The sequence below is a fragment of the Gordionus sp. m RMFG-2023 genome, chromosome 2 (genome assembly GCF_954871325.1).
Source record: "Gordionus sp. m RMFG-2023 chromosome 2, tfGorSpeb1-WG-v2, whole genome shotgun sequence".
Lineage (NCBI taxonomy): Eukaryota > Metazoa > Nematomorpha > Gordioida > Chordodea > Parachordodidae > Gordionus > Gordionus sp. m RMFG-2023.
In genome coordinates, this window is record NC_088776.1 from 38,278,066 (window position 1) to 38,303,599 (window position 25,534).

A 25,534-nucleotide genomic window follows, 5' to 3' on the forward strand; every position below is an offset into this window, starting at 1 on the left:
ACAATAATTTGAAAGAAAGAATGTAAAAGTTGATATTTTTTTATAAAACTATTCATCATAATTATACATTTTTGGGAAAATAAATTTATAAATATATAAAATGAACCAAAAATGTTTTTTAATAAATGGAATATAAGCTAGAGATAAGTCTTAAGACAAAAGTGAAATGTATTATAATTAAAAATTACTAAATTTTATATTCAGGGTTCGGCAGTATGGCGGATATTTGTATCTAAGATACAAGATACTTTTGTATCTTGTATCTTCTATCTTTTTTAAAATTTTGGAAAGTATCTTGTATCCAGTATCTAAGATACATATTATTTAAAAGTATTTGTATCTTAACCAACTTTGTATTCAAAAAGATACAGATACTTTAAAAAAATTTATATTGGTTAATTTAAATAGTATTAAAATTTAAAATGATATTGTTTTAAGATTTAAATGAAAAATTTAATCAAAATTTAGGTATTTTACGATAATTTTTGATATATGACGTTGGTCGTCATATAGCAATTTGCTAACAATTAGAACTACCATATTTGAATCGTTTTATATCTGTCTATTTTAAAATTATGGAAGAAGAAAATAGAATAATATGTTTATCTTCGTCTTCAGATGATTCTTCAACCGAAAATTATAATAATAAATTTAAACTAAGCATACTTAATGGCAAATTTTTTGAAGTACTTCAAGATGATCATAATAAAGAAATTCATCGTGACTTTGGTTTTGCGAAAAAGTTATACCAACTGTTACAGATAACGGCTCTAACTTTAAGAAAGCTTTCAAGGAGTTTGGATATTCTATGGAAGCTGTAGAGTATGACTTTGACATCAATGATGATGAATGTATAGAATTGAAATTAATACTTTAACAAAATCTTCAATTGATGAAGATGATGATTACTTTTGCCTTAAAAGTATCACATCCAATTCTAATAATTCAATAAATGATATTGAAATAGAGGTCCTAAATTATATGAAAGATGACAGGCGGAGTATAAATATGTTAAATAGTTATAAATATATAAAAGAAATATTTATTAAATATAACACAATATAACCCTCCTCAGCCCCCGTTGAAAGATTATTTAGCTTTGCTAATATGGTTAATTGACCAAATCATCAAAGATTGAACGATAAATCATTTGAAAAATTAATAATATTAAAAAATAATGCTGATTTATTATTATTTACTAATTATATAATTATTATATGGAATATCGCATTATCTTTTATAATAAATTTGTTATTTTCTACAATTTATTTTAAATATTTTTTTATAAATTTATATTATAGATAAGAAAATAAAGTTTTATACATTTTGATTTTGACTATTTAAAGTTTTTAAAAAATGTATCTTGTATCTTAGATACTTTTTATAAAAAAAATACAAGTATCTTGTATCTTATATTTTATTAAAATTTTTCTAAAGTATCTAGTATCTTGTATCTTAAATACAAAATTTTATAAAGTATCTGTATCTGTATCCGAATACAATTTTCTGAAAATTTGCCCAACCCTGAATATATTATATCAAATATAATTTTTTATAAAGTGAGTAATTTTAATTTATTTATCTTAACAAAGAAAAATATAATTATAAAACTTTTGATAAAATTAAATCATAAATTAAATAAAAATATTAAAGCACAATACAAACAGTGGAATATTATATGTCGTAGATTTACAGTATATCTAATTTTATCAATTATCATATGACAATCAAGTAATTTTTACAAATATAGCGAATTATATATTTTACAGAAAACTATAAAATATTGATAAGGACATCAAAAAATATCATTTAAAGATATTGTGGGATGAATAATAGGAAGATAAAATTTTAATATCATTTTTACTTAAAATAAATAGATGGCGTTAAATAATTGAATGTAAATTGTTGCTATATTTATTATCAAGAGCATTGATTGATTAGTAAAATTTATTTATTAACTGTAATATATTCTCTAACTGTCAAATATGTCCGTAAAAGTGGAATTTTACCTAGTATTTGGTAACTAATTCTATATAATAGAGGAATATCAACTATATGTCTACTTACTTTTTATAAATCAATTTCTTAATTTATTATATTTTATTTAAACTAATAAAAATATTTTATGAGACTAAGATAACCGGGCCGAAAGCCGGGCAAAAGCGGGCCGAAGACCCGCTCAAAAGAGGGTCTGGGGGCGAAGCCCCAGTAACCCATATTTTTATTATTTTAGAGTTTTATCCAATCATTAACTAGTAATTTCATATTATAATAAAAAATATTTAATTTATTTAAAGATCCTTATAAAGAAAACTTCAATAAAAAAATTTAAACTCTAATAGTTAACTAGAAAAATGTATCATAGAGTTTAAGGTACTTATAGTACCGAAAAAGAGAAGAACTAAATTTTAATTGTATAATGAAAGTAAAAGGCCATAGCTGTTGGCTGATTCCAAAATTGTAGTTTTTTTTGTATATGTTGTATTGGGCTATGAAATCCAAAGGGATATCTCTTAATTTTAAATCATTTACTTAGGACGATTTAAAAATATAAATCTGACTTGACTGAAAATTTATATTAGCATTTAAAGTACCCAGACAATAAATTTCTAGTATTTTTACCCTGAAATTTTGAGTTACTCTAAATTTATAATAATCTTTCATATAAACTAAAAAAAATATACAAAATTTCCTTGCGACATAAAATTTATATGGTAGTCTATTAGACATGCTAGAATGGACGGGCCCGCGATCTATACTCGGCGCCTTGTATTATATTTTCTAACAGGCCTGGTTTGGGAATTTTTTTAATGGGATTATGGCGGACTTGGGCTTAAATTTTTTTTATTTAAGTTTAGCTTATTTAAAACAGTTGCTAACTTAAAAATATACGTGAACATTTTCTTCTAATATTTATAAATTTCTAGTTCAGACAAAATGATTGCCCTAAATACACTGAAATATTGTTTATTTTCCTAGAATACAAAGAATAAATTTTTGGATATGGGCTTGGCCGCCTTGGGATTTTATAAAAATAATAAAGATAAGTCAGACCGAGCCTAATTAAAAAATAGCCCATGAATGTCACTAATTCATTCAAAATTTTTTTTATCTGTCATGCAGTCAATATTCAATTAGTATGATTTTTATTGATACTTACATAATTGAGGTGTAACACATGATCTGTCATGTTAAATGCTTTTATATTATGCATAGATATTCAAGAAGACAGTGTAAAATTTAATTTATCGAAGGTAAAGTAATATTCCAAAATATCATTAATGAATATTTATAATATTCATACTCAATATATTCTTTATTAAAGTTTTAATAAAAATTGAAATTTTTTAGTAAATCTAGAAGTAAAATTATTATTATATTTTACAGCTTTAATTAATTTAAATTTAAATAATATACATAATATATAATAATTGGTAAAATATATGCTTATCTGTTGTATCTTATATTGTATTTTACATCATTTATTCAAATTTAAGTGAGAGAAATGACTATAATTAACTATTAGAATAAAGACTTGCACGGTATTTTATGGCTGGTTTCTCAGTTTTAATGAAAAATTATATTTATTTATTACTTATGACTTGGCACAAATTATTATATTTGGACACATAATTAAATGTGGCAAATTTTTATAACACTTATTTACTATAAAAATATTAATTATTCCACTAATACATGATTTCTACCATTAAAATAACTTATAACAATATTTTTTTCATGGTATATAATGTTTAAAGTTAAAGTAGTATAAATTAAAGATCTCCCGGAAGCCCTCATTGTTGGTCAGATAAAAAAAATTTATCAGCAAGCAATCTATTCACTTAGATCTTCACAAATATTTTATGGGTTGGCCACTAGGAAACATATTAAAATTTTAATGGGGGTGAGGGCATTATAATCTCCAATATAAATAATATTTTGAAGTTTTTGTTGTAAAAAGATTAGTCACAAATTGTTTAAACTTTATTTTATATTAACCCATTTGGAATATTTATTGGTTGAGAAGTGATTGATAGTGTTGTTAAAAAGGCCTATTTGGGTCAATTTTTAAAAAGGACCAGATTAAGATAGATTTTAGCCAAAATTATATCATGTAAGCCTGAATATCTTGCTCATAGATGGCAGAAAGATTTGGTCATCTATTTGCCAAATTTTGAAGCTTACATAATATTATTTTGGGGTGGTTTTTAACATCGACCCATAGAGCCTTTTAACAACACTAGTGATTTAGTATGGTAAAAAAAATGTGAAGATGATAAGAAAAGTGTATTTTGCATCATTATTTAGTTGTTCTTAAAGTCAAAGGTAGTGATGTTAAACAGCTCATTTTGAGCCAATTTTTAAAAATGGCCAAACCCAATATTTTATTAGGAAAAGTATTATACAAGCCTTAAGATTTTGCTCCATTATTGGTGAATTTTAACATTGATCAATTTCTTTAATTTTTGAATTTATTCAATAAATATATAAAGCAAAAGGAAAACAATTTATGAAATCCTTTTTCATAGGAATGTTTCTGGCACTTTAAAAAATGTAACTTAACGAAGTTACTTTTTTTACAGAGTACTGGCAAAAAGTCACGACATTACTTTTTGTTGAGTTAATATTAACAGCTCTATGTTTTATGATGTTTTGAAACAGATCCCAATTTTTTTTGAGACATCTTAAAAAGTCGGGGTAGAGAATATCTCACCTCATATAATTTTTAAATAATTTTTTTTCAATCACATAATAATGAATATATTTTGGGTATTGGTATCGGCGGAACATGGTATCAATGCAACCCGGAACCACTCTTTTAAAATTTATAGGAATCAGAAACTGAATTTATTTTTAGATTTCCAGGTACAGAAACCGGTTTATAAAATGAAACTGTTTCATTATAGTAATATTATATTGTTCAAAAATGTTTGATTCATTTTAGAGGGTTTATTTATTGTTTAATTTAAGCATACCGTTTTATCTCGCCATTTTGATAAAACTGATTGAATCTCAATCCTAAAGATCTAAATACTAGAGCTCTGGATTCGATACTTTCCGTTATTACTAAAAACCCGATTCCGATATTTATATTGATTTTTATTTACCATATATTTTTGTATCAATATCATAAAAATATCAATATTTTCTATTTAAAAAAACAAGTAACTTTCACGAATGATTAAATGTATTTTTTTTATTATCCAAAAGTTAATAATCTCATTTAAAAAATTTGCAATGTTTATAAGTGTATGTCATGTTATTAAACAAAATTTAGCCGATTTTTAAAAAGAGCTAAATCAAGATTTTCGTTATAATATTATTATTTAGAAATTTCGCCAATAGAAGTCCAAACCTTTCTGCCATTTGTGAAAAAGCTTGAATAATTTACTTTTGGTCAAAATCTTGAGCTAAATGTTTTTTAGAAGTTGGCTAAATCGAGCCATTTAACAACACTATGAATATAATACGTTAAATATTTTAAAATCCATTTCTTGTTGCACGTAATTTAACAAAAAATATAAAACTTTTAACTGTTTTTTTAAACATTACAACAAATATTATTATTATGAAATAATTTATAAAATAAAAAAAAATATATATATATATATACAATCATAAAATAACTAAAAACAATAACAAATATCGGATCAGATCGGGTTTTAAAAAAATATCGGTCCGATCCGTTATTTAATATCGGCACAACCCTATTAAATACTACCCATTGTCCAATACATCTCCTATGTTATTTATATAATCTCATTTTCTCTATATCATTTATTAATATTCCATGGGCAATTAGTATAAAATTTTTATTACTGATTCTCATCCCCTTTTTCTATGTTTAAATTTTATTAAATGATTCTACTTTTAAACTTTAAAATATATAATTATTGATTTTTAAAAAAAATATTAAAAATTTTGTAATTTATTATTATTATTATTATAAACGAAAACTAGTCAAACTCAAATGATTTCAAAATATTATTTGAGCAATATACTACTCGACTATAAATATAGCAATATTATTCCATGCCTTTTACCCGTGTCAGTACAAAGGCATGTTCCGAATTTGCACGCCTACAATATTTTCTCTGAGCAAAAAGTATTGCTCAATGCTGCTGCCATAGTTTATGATAAAAGGTCAATTTAAGAGATAATTTGATTTTTTAGGATATGGTTAGTAATTATATACAATACATCAAATTTTATCAGGGTTGGAACAAGTTTAGTTACAACCTCTAAAAAAACATTTATTTAAGAGAATTTGTTTTTATCGATATAACGTCTAGTGCTAAATAAAATAGTGGGGGGTTTTTATGGAATATGATTTAAATCCTAGCCAAATTCTATAATTATAGCACGAATCCATTCCAAATAGATCAATAAAACTTGATTGCCGCGCAACTCCTTTCAATTCTTAAAATTTTAATGGATAAACTAAGGTTAGTGTAACATTTATTTGGTTCAAATTTCTGCCTCATAGCTATTATTCTTTTGGAAATATCAGGAGTAAAAGCAGTAAGAACTTCTTTATGAATATCGTTTTTCATTTATTAATGATAGATTAAAAATTACACTCTCGTAAATAATAAATTTAGCAGCGTATACTTAATATTTTTATAAATAAATTTAAAAAGACTTTTTAAAATTTTTTGGGCATCTTTTACTCCGAACAATATTTAAAGAGCTCAGACAGAAAAATGGGTCGCTCCGATTTTAATAAAATTTTAACAAACATTACTATTACCATTCTTTATAAAAATAGAAAGTAATAGAGATGAGCTTTTACGACATCATAAGTAAAATCGATAAAAACTGTTATAAAAATTATCAATAATGTAGATGGAATATTTTATTTTTTCTCCTAAATAATTAATCATATTATATGATATTTTTTAAATAATAATTAATCATTGCATCATTTCCAATGCCTGCTGGCATAGGACTTTGAGATATGGAATAGGTTTTGGGCAGGGTTGGACAGATCTGATCTTAATATAAAAATTTCGTTTATAAAGTTTAAACTCATATTCTTAAAAAATAGTTCTACATAATGGCCGAATAACCTTTATAAAATGTCAACGGGACAATTCAGTCTAAGCAAATATATATATGGCTGTGCCGATCCACATATTTTTCACCGATTCGATATAACCCGATCCGATCTGATATTTATATTGATTTTTCACCATCCTTCTTTGAACCAAATGTAATTAAGAAATAAATTTTTATGCAAAAAATCGAATTATGCATTTAATTTAATTTTTTTTATTTCTACAACAATTAAAAAAGGTTTACGGTTATTGGTAGTATAAATGAATTTTTCATTATTCCTCCCTGTGAAATTAGAATTCCGCAGATAACACATTTTGCAAAATTATCTTTGTATTTTATAAAATATTTCCATAATTCAGATACCATATTTTAAAAAATTCTTTTATTTAAAGTATAATAAGTAATAAAATTGGCGTTATTATCTAAAAAGATTTAAAATAAATAATTGGGTGTTCCTTATAAAAATACTTTTAAAATACTATAAATCTATTTAAAAAAATAAATCAAATTTAAGGGGTGTTGTGCATCTGCATTGTTTAAATAAAATTATTTAGAAAATATTATTAATGTAAAATAAATATACATAAAATAACAAAAAAAAGTAAATAAAAAGATCGGATCGGGTTTTACAGGCATCGGCCCGATCCGATATTTTTGGAAAACATTTAATATCGGCGCAGATCCCATCCGATATTTAATATCGGCACAGCCCTACAATATACCATATTTATATTACGGTTGCTTACAACCCAAAGCAAAACTCTCACCCCAAAGTTTCGTTCACAGGTCAGATATTGTTACAGAAATTTTTAGATGATAATTTAAAATCTTACAAAACATTATTAATCATTTAAACAAATAAAATAAAATATGCCATCTATAATAACCTAAAAAATTTCTCATTTTTTTAACTTGTTTTCATCGATTTTATTTTTACCTATGATGTCTTAAAGGCTTATCTCTATTTTTTTGTATTCTTATAGAATGGTAATAGTAATGTTTGTTTAAAATTTATTAAAATTTTTGTCACGTTTACAATAGATTTTTCTTAAAAAAAATATAGAACATGCAAAAGCGAATATGGGTTTAAATAAAATTTATATATATAATACAAAACGGTTTTCACCCGGTTCGAAAAATTATATAGGTACGGTTCGCTCCTTTGGTAAGTTTCAGTTATGGTTCAGAAAATTATTAAGGTTCATTTTAGTATAACTCAATTCTTTCCGGATACCTGAAAAATAGAATTATAAAATTTTTTAAAAAAATACTTTTTCCATTTAATTTTGGGGGGTTGGGTGCTAAATAATTTTATTCCCTTTTGGAAAATTTGTTGTGATAATTATTTAATTTTTCACAATTTGTTGAAGGAACAACTGTTCTTTTGTGTAAGAAAAAGTATCTATTTTTTAAAGGTCATTACCAGCCGTTTGAGCGAAAAATTTAAAAAAATATAAATAAAAAAATCATCTTTTCAAAATGTCATTCGCAAATATTTAGATATTACTAGCGCATTGCACATTAAATTTTTTATCATCTACTTACTAACTATTAATTACGAATAATTTCTACATTTTATCTAATGAAACCAAACGCTCAATTTCTCAAAACCAATCATACTATTTTTAAATTGAAAATATTTATTCTTCAATCGATTATCTGAGTTACAAGGTATGACCCTAGCCATATATTGACATAGACTGCCCAACTATTAAAAAAAACATCTTTAAAATAATCGCCATCTTAAAAATAGCGACCTTTATTTTAATATAGGGTGAGATACTATATTTATAATAAAAAATTAAAAAAATAAGACAATGTGTGTTTTTATTTTCACATATTACTTACAAAATAAATGACGATCCAATATAAAACAAAACGGATGTAAAAAATACATATAAAAAAATTTGATATCTTGATCTTTCTTTATTCCCATTTTCTACATGCCCTTAAAATATATTATCATGTAAATTATATTTTTATAAATTACCTTAATTCATTTGTCCTCAATAACCAATCTCTAAATAGTAATGCATCTTATTATAATAATTTGAAAAGTCATAAGAAATAGTAAATTCATTAAAAATCAATGTTACATTTTAAACGATTTCGTTTTTTGTATTTGGTCGGGGATTGATTTATCGACATCTGTTTTTTTAATACTCAAAAAAAATTTATATTTGGGTTGAGTTGAGCTGCGGCGAATAGGGTGTTAAATTATTTTATTCGCTTAAAGCTATTAATGAGACGGCTTTTTTGGATCGAAGCGTTGTCCATAACAACCCCATCACTTAGTAGGATATTAGTGAGTTCCATGATATAATCTCGAAATAATAAACTATTATACGTCCTTGGATAATGCGATAAAGTATCACACCTTCAATTCCAATAGATGGTGGGACTTTCACGGCTTAACATTATATGGTGCCCAGGCTAAACAACAACATGTAAGTTTATACCTGTCTCGTCTAAGAAATATATTCCTTTAACATTTTTATACAATGAATTTGGCGTATATTGAGAGCACCCGGTGTGTTTCTCCTATCAGGTTATTTTTCTGCACATTTGGACCACCCTTTTTTAAAATATAATTTTTTTATAGTTCCTTAATTTTTTAAGAAATTTCGGAGGTAAATTTCTATAATATCTTTAATTATAAATGTTAGCTATTAAAAGATCCATTATTTTTCTTTATGTATTGAATGAGTCTTTTGTTCTCTACCTATCTTTCCTATTACGTAACCTGTCAAAGCGTCTCCTATGATTTCGAGAAAAGTTTCCAATCTTAGTTTATTTATAGACGATAAAGACATATTTATATACTTTGCGATATCTTTCATTTTCATTCGCTCTCTCGGGTACAGATAACAATATTTTTGCTATATCTAGTTTTTCCTTAATCCATTTATATATCTTCTTCTTGGTATTGCCTAGATTAAATTTGTTGGATCTTCAATGGAATCACCACTTGAAAAGAGTAATTGTTAATATAGAAATTATTTGTAGATGATATATTGGATATTGAATTAGATAAAAAAGAATAGGAATTGATGAAAATGAATTTGTATTATTTGTGTTACTAGATTAATTTTGGCTTATCTATTAAACATTTGAAAAAAAATTAAGTTATAAAATTGTAAATGCAAAAAAATTACAGTAAAATTTATACCATAATGTTTTTTTAGTGTTTTGTTATATATTATATATATGAATAGTCATTTATTTTGTAAGTAATATGCAAAAATAAAAACATTGTTTTATTTTTTAAACCTTTGTTATAACCCTGTAAGTTTACATTAATATGGTTTTAACGTTAAATATTATTATATAAGAAAATAAAGTAACAAAAAATTTTTTGCAAGATGGAGCATTTAAAAAAAATTTATTTTATATATTTTATATATAACAAAAATGACTGTTTAATTTACAACATAATATGAATATATATTTTATAATATAAAATGACACAAATTTAAAATTCATGTAAAAAAAATTTTTTTTTTGGAAGAATTGATAAATTACAAAATGCAAGAAAGATAACTCCGTATTATTCATGAAAACGTAAAAGTGTATAAAAAACATGAAAATATATTTTATATAATGAAAAAAATAATTATTGGCCTAAAATTATAATAATTTTAATGAATTTATTTCTAATATTTATTTTTAAATTTAAGTTTTTTTTATTGCATGATGATGAAATAAAATGTTTATATCGGAACTATGAATTTAATGAATATTTGGAAATGACTAAAGTATCTTAATAATTCCTGATCTAGCTTAAAAAATTCTCTTTACTGCATGGACTCACTTTCTTAGAAGAGCTTTATTGATATTGGAAGCCTAGATAATTTAAAAAAAATTTAAGCATTTTAATTCAAAGCCACATCCTATTCTATATAATAATAAAATAATCAGAAATAAAAATAATAGAAAAAAGAAGTCAGAGATACTAACATTATATCTATAAATTACAAAATAATAAAACAATATATATGTTAATAATAATTAAAATTATATTTTTACTCATGATATTTTATATTCAGATTTAACTTAATTTTCTTTATACCAAAATTGTTAAATGTTTAAGAAAATTTCAGAATATAATTATTAGTAAAAACAAAAAATATATATATAAAATAATGTTTTTATAACATTTTAGAATTGGGCGTTGAACAGTCTAGTTATTATAAGTCTATTGGTATGAATCTAGATTTAATAATTGCATTATATTTACAATAACCAAAGAAAACTATTGATGAGGGTCTTGGCCAATTTATTTCAACAACTTCTAATTACATTGTTGTGGCATTTATTTCTTAAATATAATTTTACAAGATATTTGTGATTTTAAAATATTTATTCTAAGACTAAAACCCAAAAGGTAATAAAAGATAAAGTTTTGGAATTAATAGGTTCCGAAAATTATTGCTTTATAATTAAAGATAAAATTCTTCCTACGTTGAAAGAAAATTTGGATAAGATATCTAATGATCAAAATATCAAGTGCTTACAATTTTATAATTGGAGTATTAAAAAAAATTATACAAATGTTTAACATGACGAATCATAAAGTGAGAAAATCTAAATTATTGATTAAAGAAAGGAAATCCCTCATTGCCAAAATATAAAGCCGGGAAAACTTTCGATTGTTTAGTTATAAGCAGGATGGTGTTAATGATAAAAGATTGTATATCAATTGACGGAGAGAAAAACCCAAGGCAAAAACTGACGATGACTATAATAAAAAAAAACATTTCAAATTTTTTCCTCACCTTAATTAGTCATCATTTAAATCATTATAATGATTAATAAATTTAAGCAAGAATGATAAAAATAGTTGATTTTTGCACTTTTGATTCTCATTATCTCAAGGTAGTTGTTAAAAGACTCGATTAACTCATTATTTTAGTCAGAATAACATTACGCTAGTCTTAAAATTTTGGCCATAGATGGAACAAAGGTTTTGACATCTATTAGCAAAATCTCAAGGCTTGTGCAATTATTGGCTAAAATATTGAGTATGCCCTTTTAAAAAATCGGCTCAAATGAGCCGTTTAACAATACTATCTCGATGAATATAAAAGTTAAATAAAATTTCGTTTTTGGCTTATCTAAAACATATGTAACCAATATTCAAATTTCCATTAAATCAAAAGAGGTGTGTGATTTGACATGTAATAACCGACCGAGACCCTATTATTGTTTATTTATACTTTTAAATCTTTTTAAAATTAAAAAGTAGTAGTAACTAGAGATCGGACTTAACCAGCCCGGACTGTAAAATTTTTCCCCGACCCATAAAATTATTTTGTACAAGTTGTCTGGCCCTCTCCTTAATAATTTTTAAAGGTAAAATACATGAATTTGTTTAATATTCAGCTTAAATTTTTTTTTGTCAAATTCAACCTAGCCCGAACAAATATTTTGCGCAAATTGCCCGTTCTGGGAATCTTTTTGCCCGACCTGCTAGCCAGGCCATTCAGATATAATAACTGTAAACGTTTTTTTAATCCTTGCTAAACGCAATTTTATAATATTGATGTTTTTTTGATGATAATATTATTTTTATTTTATATAAATGCCCTTTTTTTGATTATGATCAATTTAAATTAGTCGATATATTATTTTTTGTTAATAACTAAACAATATGCAGAAAATTAAAAATCACACACATCACACTTCAAATTTGCAATTATTATTTATTGATCTGAACATTATTTACATGCAAAAAGCACTCTTATTCGTTTTTTAATATATTAAAAGTAACGTATGAAATTACTTTTTCCAAAAAACAATGCCGCTACTAATTACGTTACTTCTTTCTTTACTTTACAGCAATATTACTTTTCTTAATAAAAATATTTATCCCTGTATTATATATTAATCTAGAGGTGAAAATATAAATATATTACCACTATCGTATATATGTAGACAATTTGAACCCAGGAAAAAAATTTCTTATTTATTTCAATACACAATCTACTAAAACAATGTCGGATTTGAGTGGCGCCGGAGGCACATTTCCTAGCCCTCCATCGCCTCCTCTTATCAGTCGACAATTAGATTCCACTTCCCCTCTCTCCCCCGCTCTCTCTCATTCCCCTCCATTTAACTATCATGAACAACAAAACACGAACGTTATTCCACATCCCAGCGATAAAGGACCCACTATACTAGAAACTAAAATTATCTACCATCTCGACGACCAAAGCACACCTTATCTAGTAAAACTTCCAATACCTCCTGACACCATAACATTGGGCGATTTGAAAAAATACATACCCCCCAACTCAAATAATATCGGGAACTCAGCCACTAACAATAGTAATAACAGCGAAAACGAGTTTGGGGATTACAAATATTTTTTTAAATCAATGGACGATGATTTTGGAGTAGTCAAAGAAGAAATAGTAGAGGATAAAACTCGACTCCCCAGTTTTAACGGGCGTGTTATATGCTGGATAGTTCAAGCCGGACTTGGCGGCCCTAACAGTCATGACGGTTCAGGCCATTCCGGAAAATCTGCTGGTTCGGGTAATTTTTTTGTATCTTTAGTTTTGAATGTGAACATTAAAAATCTTTGTTACCTTCCTTGGAGTTTTCAAAATGTATATTATTGGCCTAGCATCTGATCCAATTTCAATGAAATTTTGAAAGATGGCCATCACTGTATCTCTACCATTACTTTAATTTAATAGTTAGAAAACACGAATTTATTTACCCCTTCTTTAAAATACATTGACCTTCTGACTGTATTATGTACAAATCTTAAAATCTGCATTATTACCTAACTTTATTTTTGAACGCTTTTTTGACTTACTTTTTTAAATTTTATATTTGTTTTTAACAGTTATGATGAGATAGATAGACATTTCGTGTATAATCCTCAGAGATTCTTGACAAATTTTTTGAAAAATACAAATTTATTTACGATTTTTTAGGGAAATATTTTAACTTAAAATGAAAATGGGGCCTCGCAATTTTCTTATATTTTTTTTATAAAATTGAATTATCAAACCAACTTTAGATAAAAGAGAAATGGGACGCCGTCGGTATTTAGCTCATAATGAAAAATCTTCTTCCACAATAATCTCCTCGTCGACTTGCACATCTGGACTGGCGAGAGGATTTAACAATAAACACCCGATTAACAAAGCTGGATTTTCACAATATCCACACCAGCATAGGCGGAAAAAATGTTATCTCAGAGGAGCCGGACCAGAGGTAATGGGATTAAATATAAAATTATTATAATTAAATTTATGCTTAAGCTTATTGAAAATACCTTTAATTTTTTAAACGCTCAAAATCTTAAATTTTTTTAAGCAAACTATTTATAACCGAGCAGTTTGATAGCAAATAAAAATGAGGATATATACCACCTAAATGGAATTTTTCGATTTCGATCAATTTTCTTTTTAAAAATAAGTTTGAATAATATTTTTATTGGATATAGCCCCTTTTAAATACACCAAAGTTATTCAAATATTTTTCAATCTCTCAATTTGAGGTGTGGACGTTCTAAATTTAAAACTAATAATTTTATTACAATTTATGAATACCTTTAGATTTTTTTTCAGTATATTGTCAACAACAACCTTTTCTCCAATAACACATTTTTCAGGCCCGGCACAATTGTGAAAGCCTACATTTTTAATTTTGCACTTTGAAGCCTCGCTAAAAGACCAAAGATAACAAATTATTTGCCACTGTTAATTTTTTCTAGCCTATTCTATTTTGAATTATACAAGGCACGCCATGCTGCCCGTGAATATCATTCTTACACCACGCATTCCTCCTCCAACTCTACGCTGCCCCCCGCCCCTTATCACCATTCTCACCCTACCCACGATCACACTCATCCTTCATTTATTCTTGGAAATATTCACAATCGTCAAAATAACAATAATCCTTACGGCTTTTCTGACACCGAAGATTCCGCTAGCCGCTTCTCTAGCGTGACTGACGCGGCAGCCCGTCAATCTTATAAAGCTCATTCGAGGCGCGTAGCTGATGCAGACACCGATATAACTGAATCCGTCGTTTCTGTTGATGTAATAGAGGTAACACTCGATGTGGAGGCCACTAATTTTCTGGGGATCTCTATTGTCGGTAGGAGGGATAAAAATGGAGATGGAGGTTTTGAAAATGTGAACATACCAGGGGGAGCTCCAGGCATATCCGTTGGATCCATCATGAAAGGCGGTGCCATATCTAGAGATGGGCGGATAGAACCTGGCGATGTTATACTTGAGGTAAAATATTTCAAATACAACATACACCGCTCTGCCTTATTAAAAAAACATATAAAGGACTTAATTCTTTTAAATTAGATTTTAAAATACGTAAAAATATACATAAAAACATTTTATGACCTTTAGTCATGTGAAATTAATGGGGCGTGTTTTAATAAAAAAACGAGTGCTACATAAATTTATATATATATATTTAAAAACTTTCATAGGGTGTAAAATTTAATTATGTCAAACTTGGCTTAAATGATCATAATTATTCTAACTGGAATAGAGTTAATTAACTGTTGACAAGTCTCTGATGTTATTTTATGCTACATCTGTTAATTTTTTTCTGCAAATCTCTCCTTGTATAGGGACGATGCTTTGAAGCCATTTATAATTCTCCCAGTATATTTCCTATTTAGTTGAAGTCAATATTTGATGACGATTCTATTCTATTTTTTAATAATATTTTTTTTGTCGATTTTAATGAATTACACGGGACTCTGTCTTTTTGAAGTAGGTATTCCTCATTGTAAAATATTCTTTCTTGATTGGATGAGCTACTGAGAGATAAAATTTTATTATGTCAATGGAACGAAATTCCCCCATAATCTATCAGTCATGTAATCACAGGCTCTAAGAAATTTCAAAGTACTTTTATTCAACTTCAATTTTCTTTCCCATAACAAAATTATTATTAGTTATTATACTCTCTCTTTAATTGGCTTTCATTATTATATTATATTTGCCATTTCTCGGAAATCAAATTTCAAGTTCAATCAAGTTTTTTGAAGGCCCTTTTTTAGCCTTAAGAAAACAGTAGAATATAGCAAAGCTAAATAATACACTAATGTTTTTAGTATATAAAATAAATTAGCCAGTTTTTAAATCCTCCTATTACTACATTCATTTAAGATATCTCCAGTTTTTTTACTATAACTAAAACCCTATCATATATTTTAAGCGTTTCCTCGGAACTCTCCTCAACATAACTGCTATTTGATATTCGAATAATATCTTGAACCATGTATCTATAATTGTTTTGAATCATTTGAGTCAGCAGTTATTTCTATTTGTGAATTTCTTTCTTTGTATGCATCAATAGCTAATAAATGAGCATCCGCTTTTAACACTTACCTCGAGTCATTAGAAACCAAAAGATGAACAAATTAGGAAAAAGTTAATTATATTATTTAAGTAAGATTAGTAGCAAATGTTTTCACTTGAACTAAAAATTCAGCTGTAAATCTCACTCGATTTCATGTGGTCATTTTTTTATTGAATCAAGTCCCACTTTTTAATCTTCTCGTGATTCTTAAATGGCTGGAGGAAAATAAATGTTTAATTTCTATACCTAAAAGATTACATTATGATATCATAAAATCTTATTTAAATAAAAGGTAAAGCTTTGATTGGTATTGTTTTATTTTTTGCATTTTAAATTATTAATTGATCGCGTTATTTTGAATTTAAAAATCTGATTTTGCCGGAAATGCATTCCAATAGGTGTATAATACCTCCCCTATAAATATTAGACAATTTTATAATGAACTTTAAATTTTAATTTACATTAAAAATATGGAAAAATTATTAAAAAATTAATATAAATTAACCCTCTATTGCGTACATCATATTTGAATACACATACCATAAAAAAAGTTATAAATTTTAATATAAAATTTTTTATAGTTAAAACACATGATGTATAATAGATACACATATATTTATTTCTATAGTTAATTTTGTCAATAATGAAAGACAGCTATCAATATAAAAATTCTAAAATACATAGTTTACAACTTTCTAATAGTTGCATTTTTTCCATTTTATAAATTATGTCATTTCTCTTGTACAAATTTTTAAGGAACAGGAAGTTAAAAATCCTATTAAATAAAGGTAAAAGAAATTTTTTATATATAAATAGATTGTTATATTCATTAATAGTGCATAAAATTTAAATTTTAAGGTACGTGACCCAGATACATAATGCACACAAATGTAATATAAATTTGGGCTTTTTTTATTATTTTTTTTATTAATAAATGTTCATTTCTTTATTTGCTATCTATAGTCAAAATGTACAGTATTCCAGAAAATAGTTCTGATTCTAATCTTAGTGGCTCATCAGATGAGGAAATTCTTGATTCAAGATTAGCATATGTTGATTCTAACGGAAATGCGGTATTTCAACTATTGGTACCACTACATTCCAATTTTAAATTGTGTTTTGATAATTGGTTCTGTGGTATAGAACTTCAAGTATTACTCGCCCAAAATGGTATTGCCACAGCGAGAGCTAAGAGAATTTATAATTGCCATTTTCCAACTGAAAAAGAATTCTAAAAGATGGAGCGTGGATTCACATAAGATCACGTAAATGGTATCACCGTTAGTATTCCATATACTTGATATGATGCTCATAAATCTTGGTTAATGTATAGGCGAGATTTTGTAGCTTTAAAGGTACTGGTAAAAGAACAGATGCCATTATTAACATTTAAAATCATTTAAAATTTCAATAGCAGATACTCTATAAATGTAACAAAAATATGAACGCTAGCATAAAAAAACGAGTATCAATTGACACCAAATATTAAAAAATCTAGCAAGGGGCCCACAAGTCTTATTACTCAGAAAGAAATAAGACAGGATTTAATAGCACATTGGCCAAAATATAGTAAAAAGGCGCGGTGCAAAAACCCTGGCTGTAAATTGGTTACGAAAGTGATTTGTAACAAATATGGTGTATCATTATGTTTTACTACAAATAACGATTGTTTTAAATTATTTCATGAAAATTAATATAAATTTGTTTTATTACATTATTTATCAAATTTATTTTGTAATAGGTTTTAAATTGAAAAAAATATGATACTTTTTACGCGCATTGTGTATATAAATCAAAGTTGTTAACGCTCCTTTTTAAAAGTAGCTAGCTCCCGCTCCAAGTAATAAGGTGCCACTCCATAACCGCTCCTTTGATTTTCATTTTTTTAGAAGATACACGAAACAAAATGATATTTTTTTATTAAAACGTTTTATTTATATTAAATGATCTATCAAAATATTTATAATATTTTATTAGCCTTTAAAATTAATAAATTTTCTTTAGAATCTAACAAACATCCACGCCTCTCCCCTAAGTCCTGTTTTGCAATACTAAATAAGCGCTCCATAAGAGCACTAGAGGGAAGCGGGGTATTGTATTTTATAAAGATATTTTTTAATTCAGGTATAAAAAAGGAGGTTGGACAAGTAATGAAAAAATTAAAATATTTTTTAAAAAGCATCATATTTAGCAACCCAGGCTCAACTTTAATAAATTGCTCAAAAATAATTATAACGATTTTAAAAAAATTATTCCAAAATAAAAAAAATATAGTTATCATTTCGTAAAGAAAGATTTTTTACTTTTAGATGCTTTTTTAGATTGGAGCTGCTCACTTTTGAAAATGATATGCTTTTACTTAACACAAAAGATATTTTGCCCTTAAAATTGGTTTTTTAGAAGTTTAAAATATTTTTTGTATGATGGAAATGGTAATTCAATTTCTTCTTCTATGATCTCTAAATCCATAATATCGAAAACTATTTTTTATTGTAATGACTTACAAGATTCTCCAAAAAATTTTCAATATAAAAATGAAAATCTTGATGTTTAATATTTAAAAGATTAGAAGGACAGCCAATATAAAACTCGGCTCAACATTTAATAATGTATAAATTTAAATAAAATAAATATTATTTTTATCGAATTTTAATTAACAAATATTATTAATATTTAAAAAATAATTTAATTTATACCATAAATTTAAAGGAGCGGTGGAGCGGCACTCCTCCACTCCAGCCCTAAAAGGAGCTAGCACCCGCTCCTCATTTTTAAAAAAAGGAGGGGCGCGCTCCAGGTGTTTTTGAAAAAAATGTAGCGCCGCTCCTTAACAATTCTCATTTAAATACACACTAAAATTTTTTTACGGTTTAAAAAAATTTTTTAAAAAAATATTATTTTTAGTTTATTAAGGGCCCTTTAAAGACAAAAATAGGTTTTTTATATCATTTATTTATATGTCGCCCAATAGAGAGTTAAGGTTTCTTAAAGATTGGTCATAAAATTTTTTTGAGATTTAAGGGTGGCTATTCTTCACATATTGGAATGTATTTCCAACAAAATCACATCTTTAAACTTAATAAAACGCGCTCAATTAATGATTTAAAATGTAAAACCTACTGCTAATGTCGGGAAACCCAAACTATCGCTTTACCAAATCAAATTGCTCATATAAATATTTTTAAAAAAAATAATGATATACGAAAAAATCAATATGGTCTTTTTATATTTAGGCAGAATAGTTATTGTGTAATGAATGATTGATAAAGATAGGCCTTTTAATGTTTATTGTATCTCAACATGCTTTAAAAATTCGATATAATTAATATAGAAAACAATTATTTTTTTTAATAAAAAGGTGAATGGCACATCTCTTGATCGAGTATCGAGTGATCAAGCAATAGCCATTCTGCGCGATGCTGTTAAAAAACCAGGGAAGCCCGTAAAATTACTTGTCGCTAAAATGTGGGGTAGTTGCTCAGCTTCCCGCTTTCGCCACCCGGACCCTCCGCCGCCTAGGTATTATTCCGCTGCCGCAGAACGTGACATAATATCTGGGCGGGGTCTGATTGAATCTGATAAAGGTTATGGGGGAGGGGAGATGATAGCCGATAAATTAGGCGACATAAGGATAGATGGAAGAACGAACAACGGGAGAAGAGATTTCGATAGTGAGCAATAACTAAAAAAAATTTAGAACCTTGGATAAAAAGGGGAAATAATAATTATTATACATTTTAGAAAGTTACATTCTTTAGTCCCAGAGTTATTACCTGTACTTTTAAGATGTATCTAACAGAGATGAACTAACACTTTTTTACCCGAATTTTTTAAAATAAAATATAATCCAATAATTTGAAATAAAATTTTTCCATTTCCACAAAAATATTTTTTGATTTTTAACTTTTGAATTTTAAGGACATTATAGTCGTAATTTATTTTTTTTAGAGATTTATTCCTCAATATAAAGTTAATTTCGCAAAAAAGATAGTTATAAGGAATAGGAATAGAATTAACGCTTTAATTATTAATATCTTGTTTTATGATGGTCATTATTTAAAAGTAATATATTAGGCATTCGATACACAGTATGATGGTGTCAAATTTTCTTGTTTAGAGATTTGTAGATCGCGGTTTTTTCTTTTAAACGCATGGCTTAGTAGGCTAATTAAAAAATAATACTTTAAAGGGTTAAGTAATATTTTGGGTATCGGTCAATGGTATTGCTTAAAATTGAAAGCTATATTAAGTTATCAGTTGAATAAGCAATAGAATTTTCCTAAATTAATTTGGAAAAGATATAAATTACTTATTTTGCACTCATTTCTGTTCTCATGTAATATAAAATAGGATTAAATTATTTTCTTAAATTTTGGAAGGAAATATTAACAGCTCTTCTACTAGATGTAATTTGTAGATTTTAATGCTTTATTATTCTTTTTAAAATTATTATGGATTATTATTGGCCCTGGAAATATTTTCGAGTATAAATAAATACAATGCCATCTAGTTTGGAAATTTAATTTTATTATTTTTTTAAAAAATGTTATTATTTTAAAGATCATAACTGGAATCATCATTAGAAATCTGCAAAGACCTGCCCGGGAAAATTCTTTAAATAAATTAAAACGGGCCAGGCCTGGTTATAATAATTAGGCTGGGCTGGTCAAGTCATACATAAAAAAATTCAGGTCAGGCTTTACAATTGAATAAAAAAATTTGAACCAAGCTTTCATAACAATTTTATACATATTTTCTAATTATATAGGATTTCTTTCCTTATAATGAAAAAAAAAGAGTAAAATTAAAATAACTTCTAGCCCCTCCCCCCATTTTTTATTAAAATATATCCAAAATGTTAAAAATACTTTTATTTATTTTAGTTATATTTCTTTTTTAAAATAAACTATTTTATATTCAAAATTATTGATCATCATAATTTTAATCTATCATATGTTAAAATACAAGAACATAAAATTTATAAATTCATTTAAAAATTATATAAATATCAGAAAACTACAGAGGTACCAAATGCACCTCCCGCCCGGATTTTTAAAAATATATTATATTTATTTCTAATTTTTATTTATAGCTAATAATGGCGATTTAAAATATTTGTTTTTAAAATATACGGCTCAACTCGGGTATTTTTTTTTAAAAAAAAATTCAGACTAAGCCCGGGTATATTTAAAAAATTAAAATACGGCCCACTCGTGTACCCAGGTTTAGGGCCGAGCCTGCAAGTCTCCGATAAATATACTTACGGGCCGAGCTTGAGCCTAATTCTATTTAAAATAATTGGGTTCGGGCCGGGCCGGACCGGACCCAATATTTTAAAAAAAAATTTGGGCCGTGTCGGGTTTATCAATTTTATATTGAATTTTTTATGTAAAATAAAAAATTTTGAATTTATTTATTGAAACTAAACGCCATATAACATATGTCTTTTATTTTGAATAATTGTAAAAATTAATTTCTATATTTAAATAATTTCGGGTTCGGGGGCGGGTCGCAAAACTTTTTAAAAAAAATTTCGGGCCGGGCTTGAAAAATTAGGCCCGATGCAGATCACTAATACTTACTATGTATTTTTTTTAACTAGTTAAGTATCTAGTGAATAGACCAAATAATGATATAAATTAGTAATTATAAATTTAATGGAAAAATTAATTTTATTCATTCAGAAATTAGTATTTAAATTTATATATACATATATATCAGAGACCTGCAGGCCCGGCTCAGGTACATGGGCCTGGCCCTATTTAAAATTTTTTAAATATACCCGGACCGGGCCTGAAATTCTTTTTAAAAAAAATATCCGGGTCGGGCCGGGGTGTATATTTTAAAACCAAATAATTGAAATCGCCATTATTAGCTATAAAAATAAATATAATATATTTTATAAAAATTAGGGCGGTGCCTAACTGTTAAGAAGCTCTGAATTATAAAATTTTGAGAATAGGTTTGTTTTACACTTTTGAATATTTTATTTCTTTAAATTTCCACACTTTACAATATAACACAAAATCGAAGAAATTAACAAAATATAATATATAATTTTTTCAATATTATTTTTTTTTAATCAATTATTTTTATATAATAAATAAATATCTATTATAATACAACATCTACCCCCTTTTCAAGGTAGTATATCCCACTAACTATTAACAAAAATTAATCAGCGTACAAAAATTCATGCATGAATAACTTATAATTTAATAATTTTTTAAAAAATTCCTTTTTCTTGCATGTTCATCAATAATATCCGTGACAGCATTACCGTTGAGCCAAAACTTCACATCATTGATGCTCACTTTATATCGACGTTGAGCGAGAACTTCACATCGTTGATATTTTCTTGATATCTATATGTTATTGCCGTTAGTTGTCATCTTATTATTTTAATATTGTATCGTTCATTTCTGACGTATACGACGATTTGATATTTGATTAAACGATTGTTTGGTTATTATCAAAAATTATCATGGTTAGACCGGGGCCGGGGTGTATATTTTAAAACTAAATAATTGAAATCGCCATTTTTAGCTATAAAAATAAATATAATATATTTTAAAAAAATTCGGGCCGTGCCTTGCAAATGGTACTTGTGCAGGCCTCTGGTATATAAATCAGAATCGCGAATAAAAAAAATAAAAAAAAGAAGTTTATATTTTAATCTGAGAAGGAGAAAAAAAATGATTATAAACATTGAAGGGAAGGGGAACAAGATTTTAATAATTCCGGCTCAGGACATGAACCCTATTAAGCATATGAAATTGGATTTTATAACTGAATTTTAATGTGACGTATAAACGTCTTCTTTTGGATCTTGTGATTTAATTCTTATAGCTCTGCCAAGCTTTTTAATCAGGCTAAGCGCCTGGCACACAAAGGATTCGAAGCTTGTAATGATAACTAGTATGAGTTTATATTCATCTGGCATGTCCACATATTTGTTAGTTTTAAAGTCTTCTGTGTATTTTAAAATGTCTTTATTGATTTTGGAGAGTGAAAGGAGGTCAAAGAGGAAAAGTCTCACGCTAGAAATCGGCCATTCTCTCCAGGAATTTGTGTAGTTACATCGTGCGTTTTCTTATCTGTGAAAAGACTTGGAGGTTCTAAAGTAGCAGGAAAGCCCCCGGACTGTAAAGCCCGTTTAATGAAAGCATTGAATCTGATATCTCGGTTGACAGCTCGAGGTCACGATTTTTTAGAGGAAATGGCGTCTAGATATTCACATTCAGAACCCTGGTTGAAAGAGGCTATGAGGGCATGATCTTCAGGTAGCAGGGTCGGAAATTTGTAATCATCGGACCTTGTAATCATTGGATTTTCCCAATCCTTTTGTTAATGGGAGGCTGGAGGTTGACATTCACCGCCAACTGAGCCCTTTCATATGATGTAGGCTCATCAAGCAGCGTATCTAGCAAGGATAGGTGATCAATTAATATTTTGGAGCATGCAGATTGGACGAGATGAAACCACTGATCGATAAGGCTATGGATGATCGTAACCCTATACCACTTTTATTGCAGGGTAGAATGGCTTGATACGAATTGGAAATAAATTTGAGATTAGTTATTTTTTCTATAATGTTTTTTTATCTTGGATTCATATGCTTTTAAAGGTGGAGCATAGATGGTCTTCGGTATGTTGAAGAAATTTTTGATTACAAAAAATATTTACTCTACAAAAAAAACAAAAAAGAGTAGCTCCTACATATTATTAAAAGTAGTTTGAAAAAGGGCTTCAACTGCTAAGTAACGTGGTAGTCGAGATGTTTTAGTTCCTCTGCCAAATCTCTTTGAAGGCGTAACAGCTGGGAGATTAGGAAGTGAGCTGACAGGATTCTGTTTTGTAGACGTAGGAGAAGGCCTATGTCTGGCCCATCCGTTTGTAAAATTTCTAAGACTTTAACTATTTCTTCTGGATTATCGCTTATCCTTCATCTTTGTAACAGAGATGAAGATCTAACTGGCAGTTGCTTTTAATTTTCTTTATTAGATTGTCTATTCCAATAGTGTTGTTAAATGGCTCGTTTTGAGCCGATTTTTAAAAACGGCTAACTCAATATTTCGTCTAGAAAAATATTACGCAAGCCTCAAGATTTTGCTCATAGAAGGAACAAAGGTCTAGGCATATATTATCGAAATCTCGAGGCTTAGGCAATATTTTTCTGGCTAAAATATTGAGTTAGCCGTTTTAAAAAATCGGCTCAAAATGAGTCGTAAAACAACACATTCTAAGATAAAAATCGAACCTAAGAAATTACCCTGTTGGATTCCTTCTGAAAAAGAAGGCCTATATTCTACATATTGTAGGATGGAAGGGTTAGCATAGGAATCTAGGGTTTAGCTAGAGTAGCATAGAATGATTTTAAGAAGACAGACCGTTTTATTGTATTATTGGCATTACTAAAATCGATTTTAAAGTGCTTGTTTTCTGGATTACTTTGAAGATATATGCGGGTTATATGTAGTGTTGCGTAATCGGCTAATTTTAGCCAACTAAAAACGGCTTAGCCGAGATTTTAGGTGGAAAAATCGGCTAAGCCTAATTAGGTATAGCCTAAAAACGGCTAAACCTAATTAGGTCTAAATCGGCTAAGCCTAAAAATTGGCTAAGCCTAAAAATCGGCTAAGCCTAAAAATGGGCTAAGCCTAAAAATTGGCTAAAATAAATTAGTCAAAATTCTGCATCGATGCTTAGCATTAATTATTATTTATTTATTTTAGTAAAATAATTTATTTTATTTATATTTAATGTAAATATTTTATTATTATCAACAAATAAACATGATATGATTTAATATTTTTTATTTATATTATTATATTTTGAAATGAAAATAAATTTATTTATTTGATGTTTTTTTAATAAAAAAAATAATATGCTGCTATATTGTAAAAATAAAAATGTAATATTCTTTATAATATAATTTATTAGTGATTTTCACAATCTTCTTTATAAATACATCTTTTATTGAGGAATTATATTGTAAATTTTATTAGATAAATATCAATCTTTTATAATTTTTTTATCATTTTTTTAAAATTATCTATTTTTTATTAAATGAGGTGGATTTTATGAAACTTTTTTGATGATTTTATATGATCTTTTTAAGGATAAT

General features: G+C 26.9%; 1 protein-coding gene across 2 annotated transcripts in view; it reads left to right on the forward strand.

Annotated features, from left to right (window-relative positions):
- Nucleotides 1-3,172: 3,172 nt before the first annotated feature.
- The window catches only part of LOC135923737 (segment polarity protein dishevelled-like), a 33,804-nt gene continuing 11,442 nt past the window's right edge, over nucleotides 3,173-25,534 (forward strand). The window contains exons 1-5 of one of the 2 annotated variants that reach the window (XM_065458650.1): nucleotides 3,173-3,254; nucleotides 12,952-13,596; nucleotides 14,090-14,286; nucleotides 14,814-15,317; nucleotides 19,766-20,078. In XM_065458650.1, the coding sequence (XP_065314722.1) occupies nucleotides 13,053-13,596; nucleotides 14,090-14,286; nucleotides 14,814-15,317; nucleotides 19,766-20,078 (1,558 nt within the window). In that variant the 5' untranslated portion in view covers nucleotides 3,173-3,254; nucleotides 12,952-13,052. The remainder of the gene's footprint in view (nucleotides 3,255-12,951; nucleotides 13,597-14,089; nucleotides 14,287-14,813; nucleotides 15,318-19,765; nucleotides 20,079-25,534) is intronic. The other variant, XM_065458651.1, reaches the window with a different exon arrangement.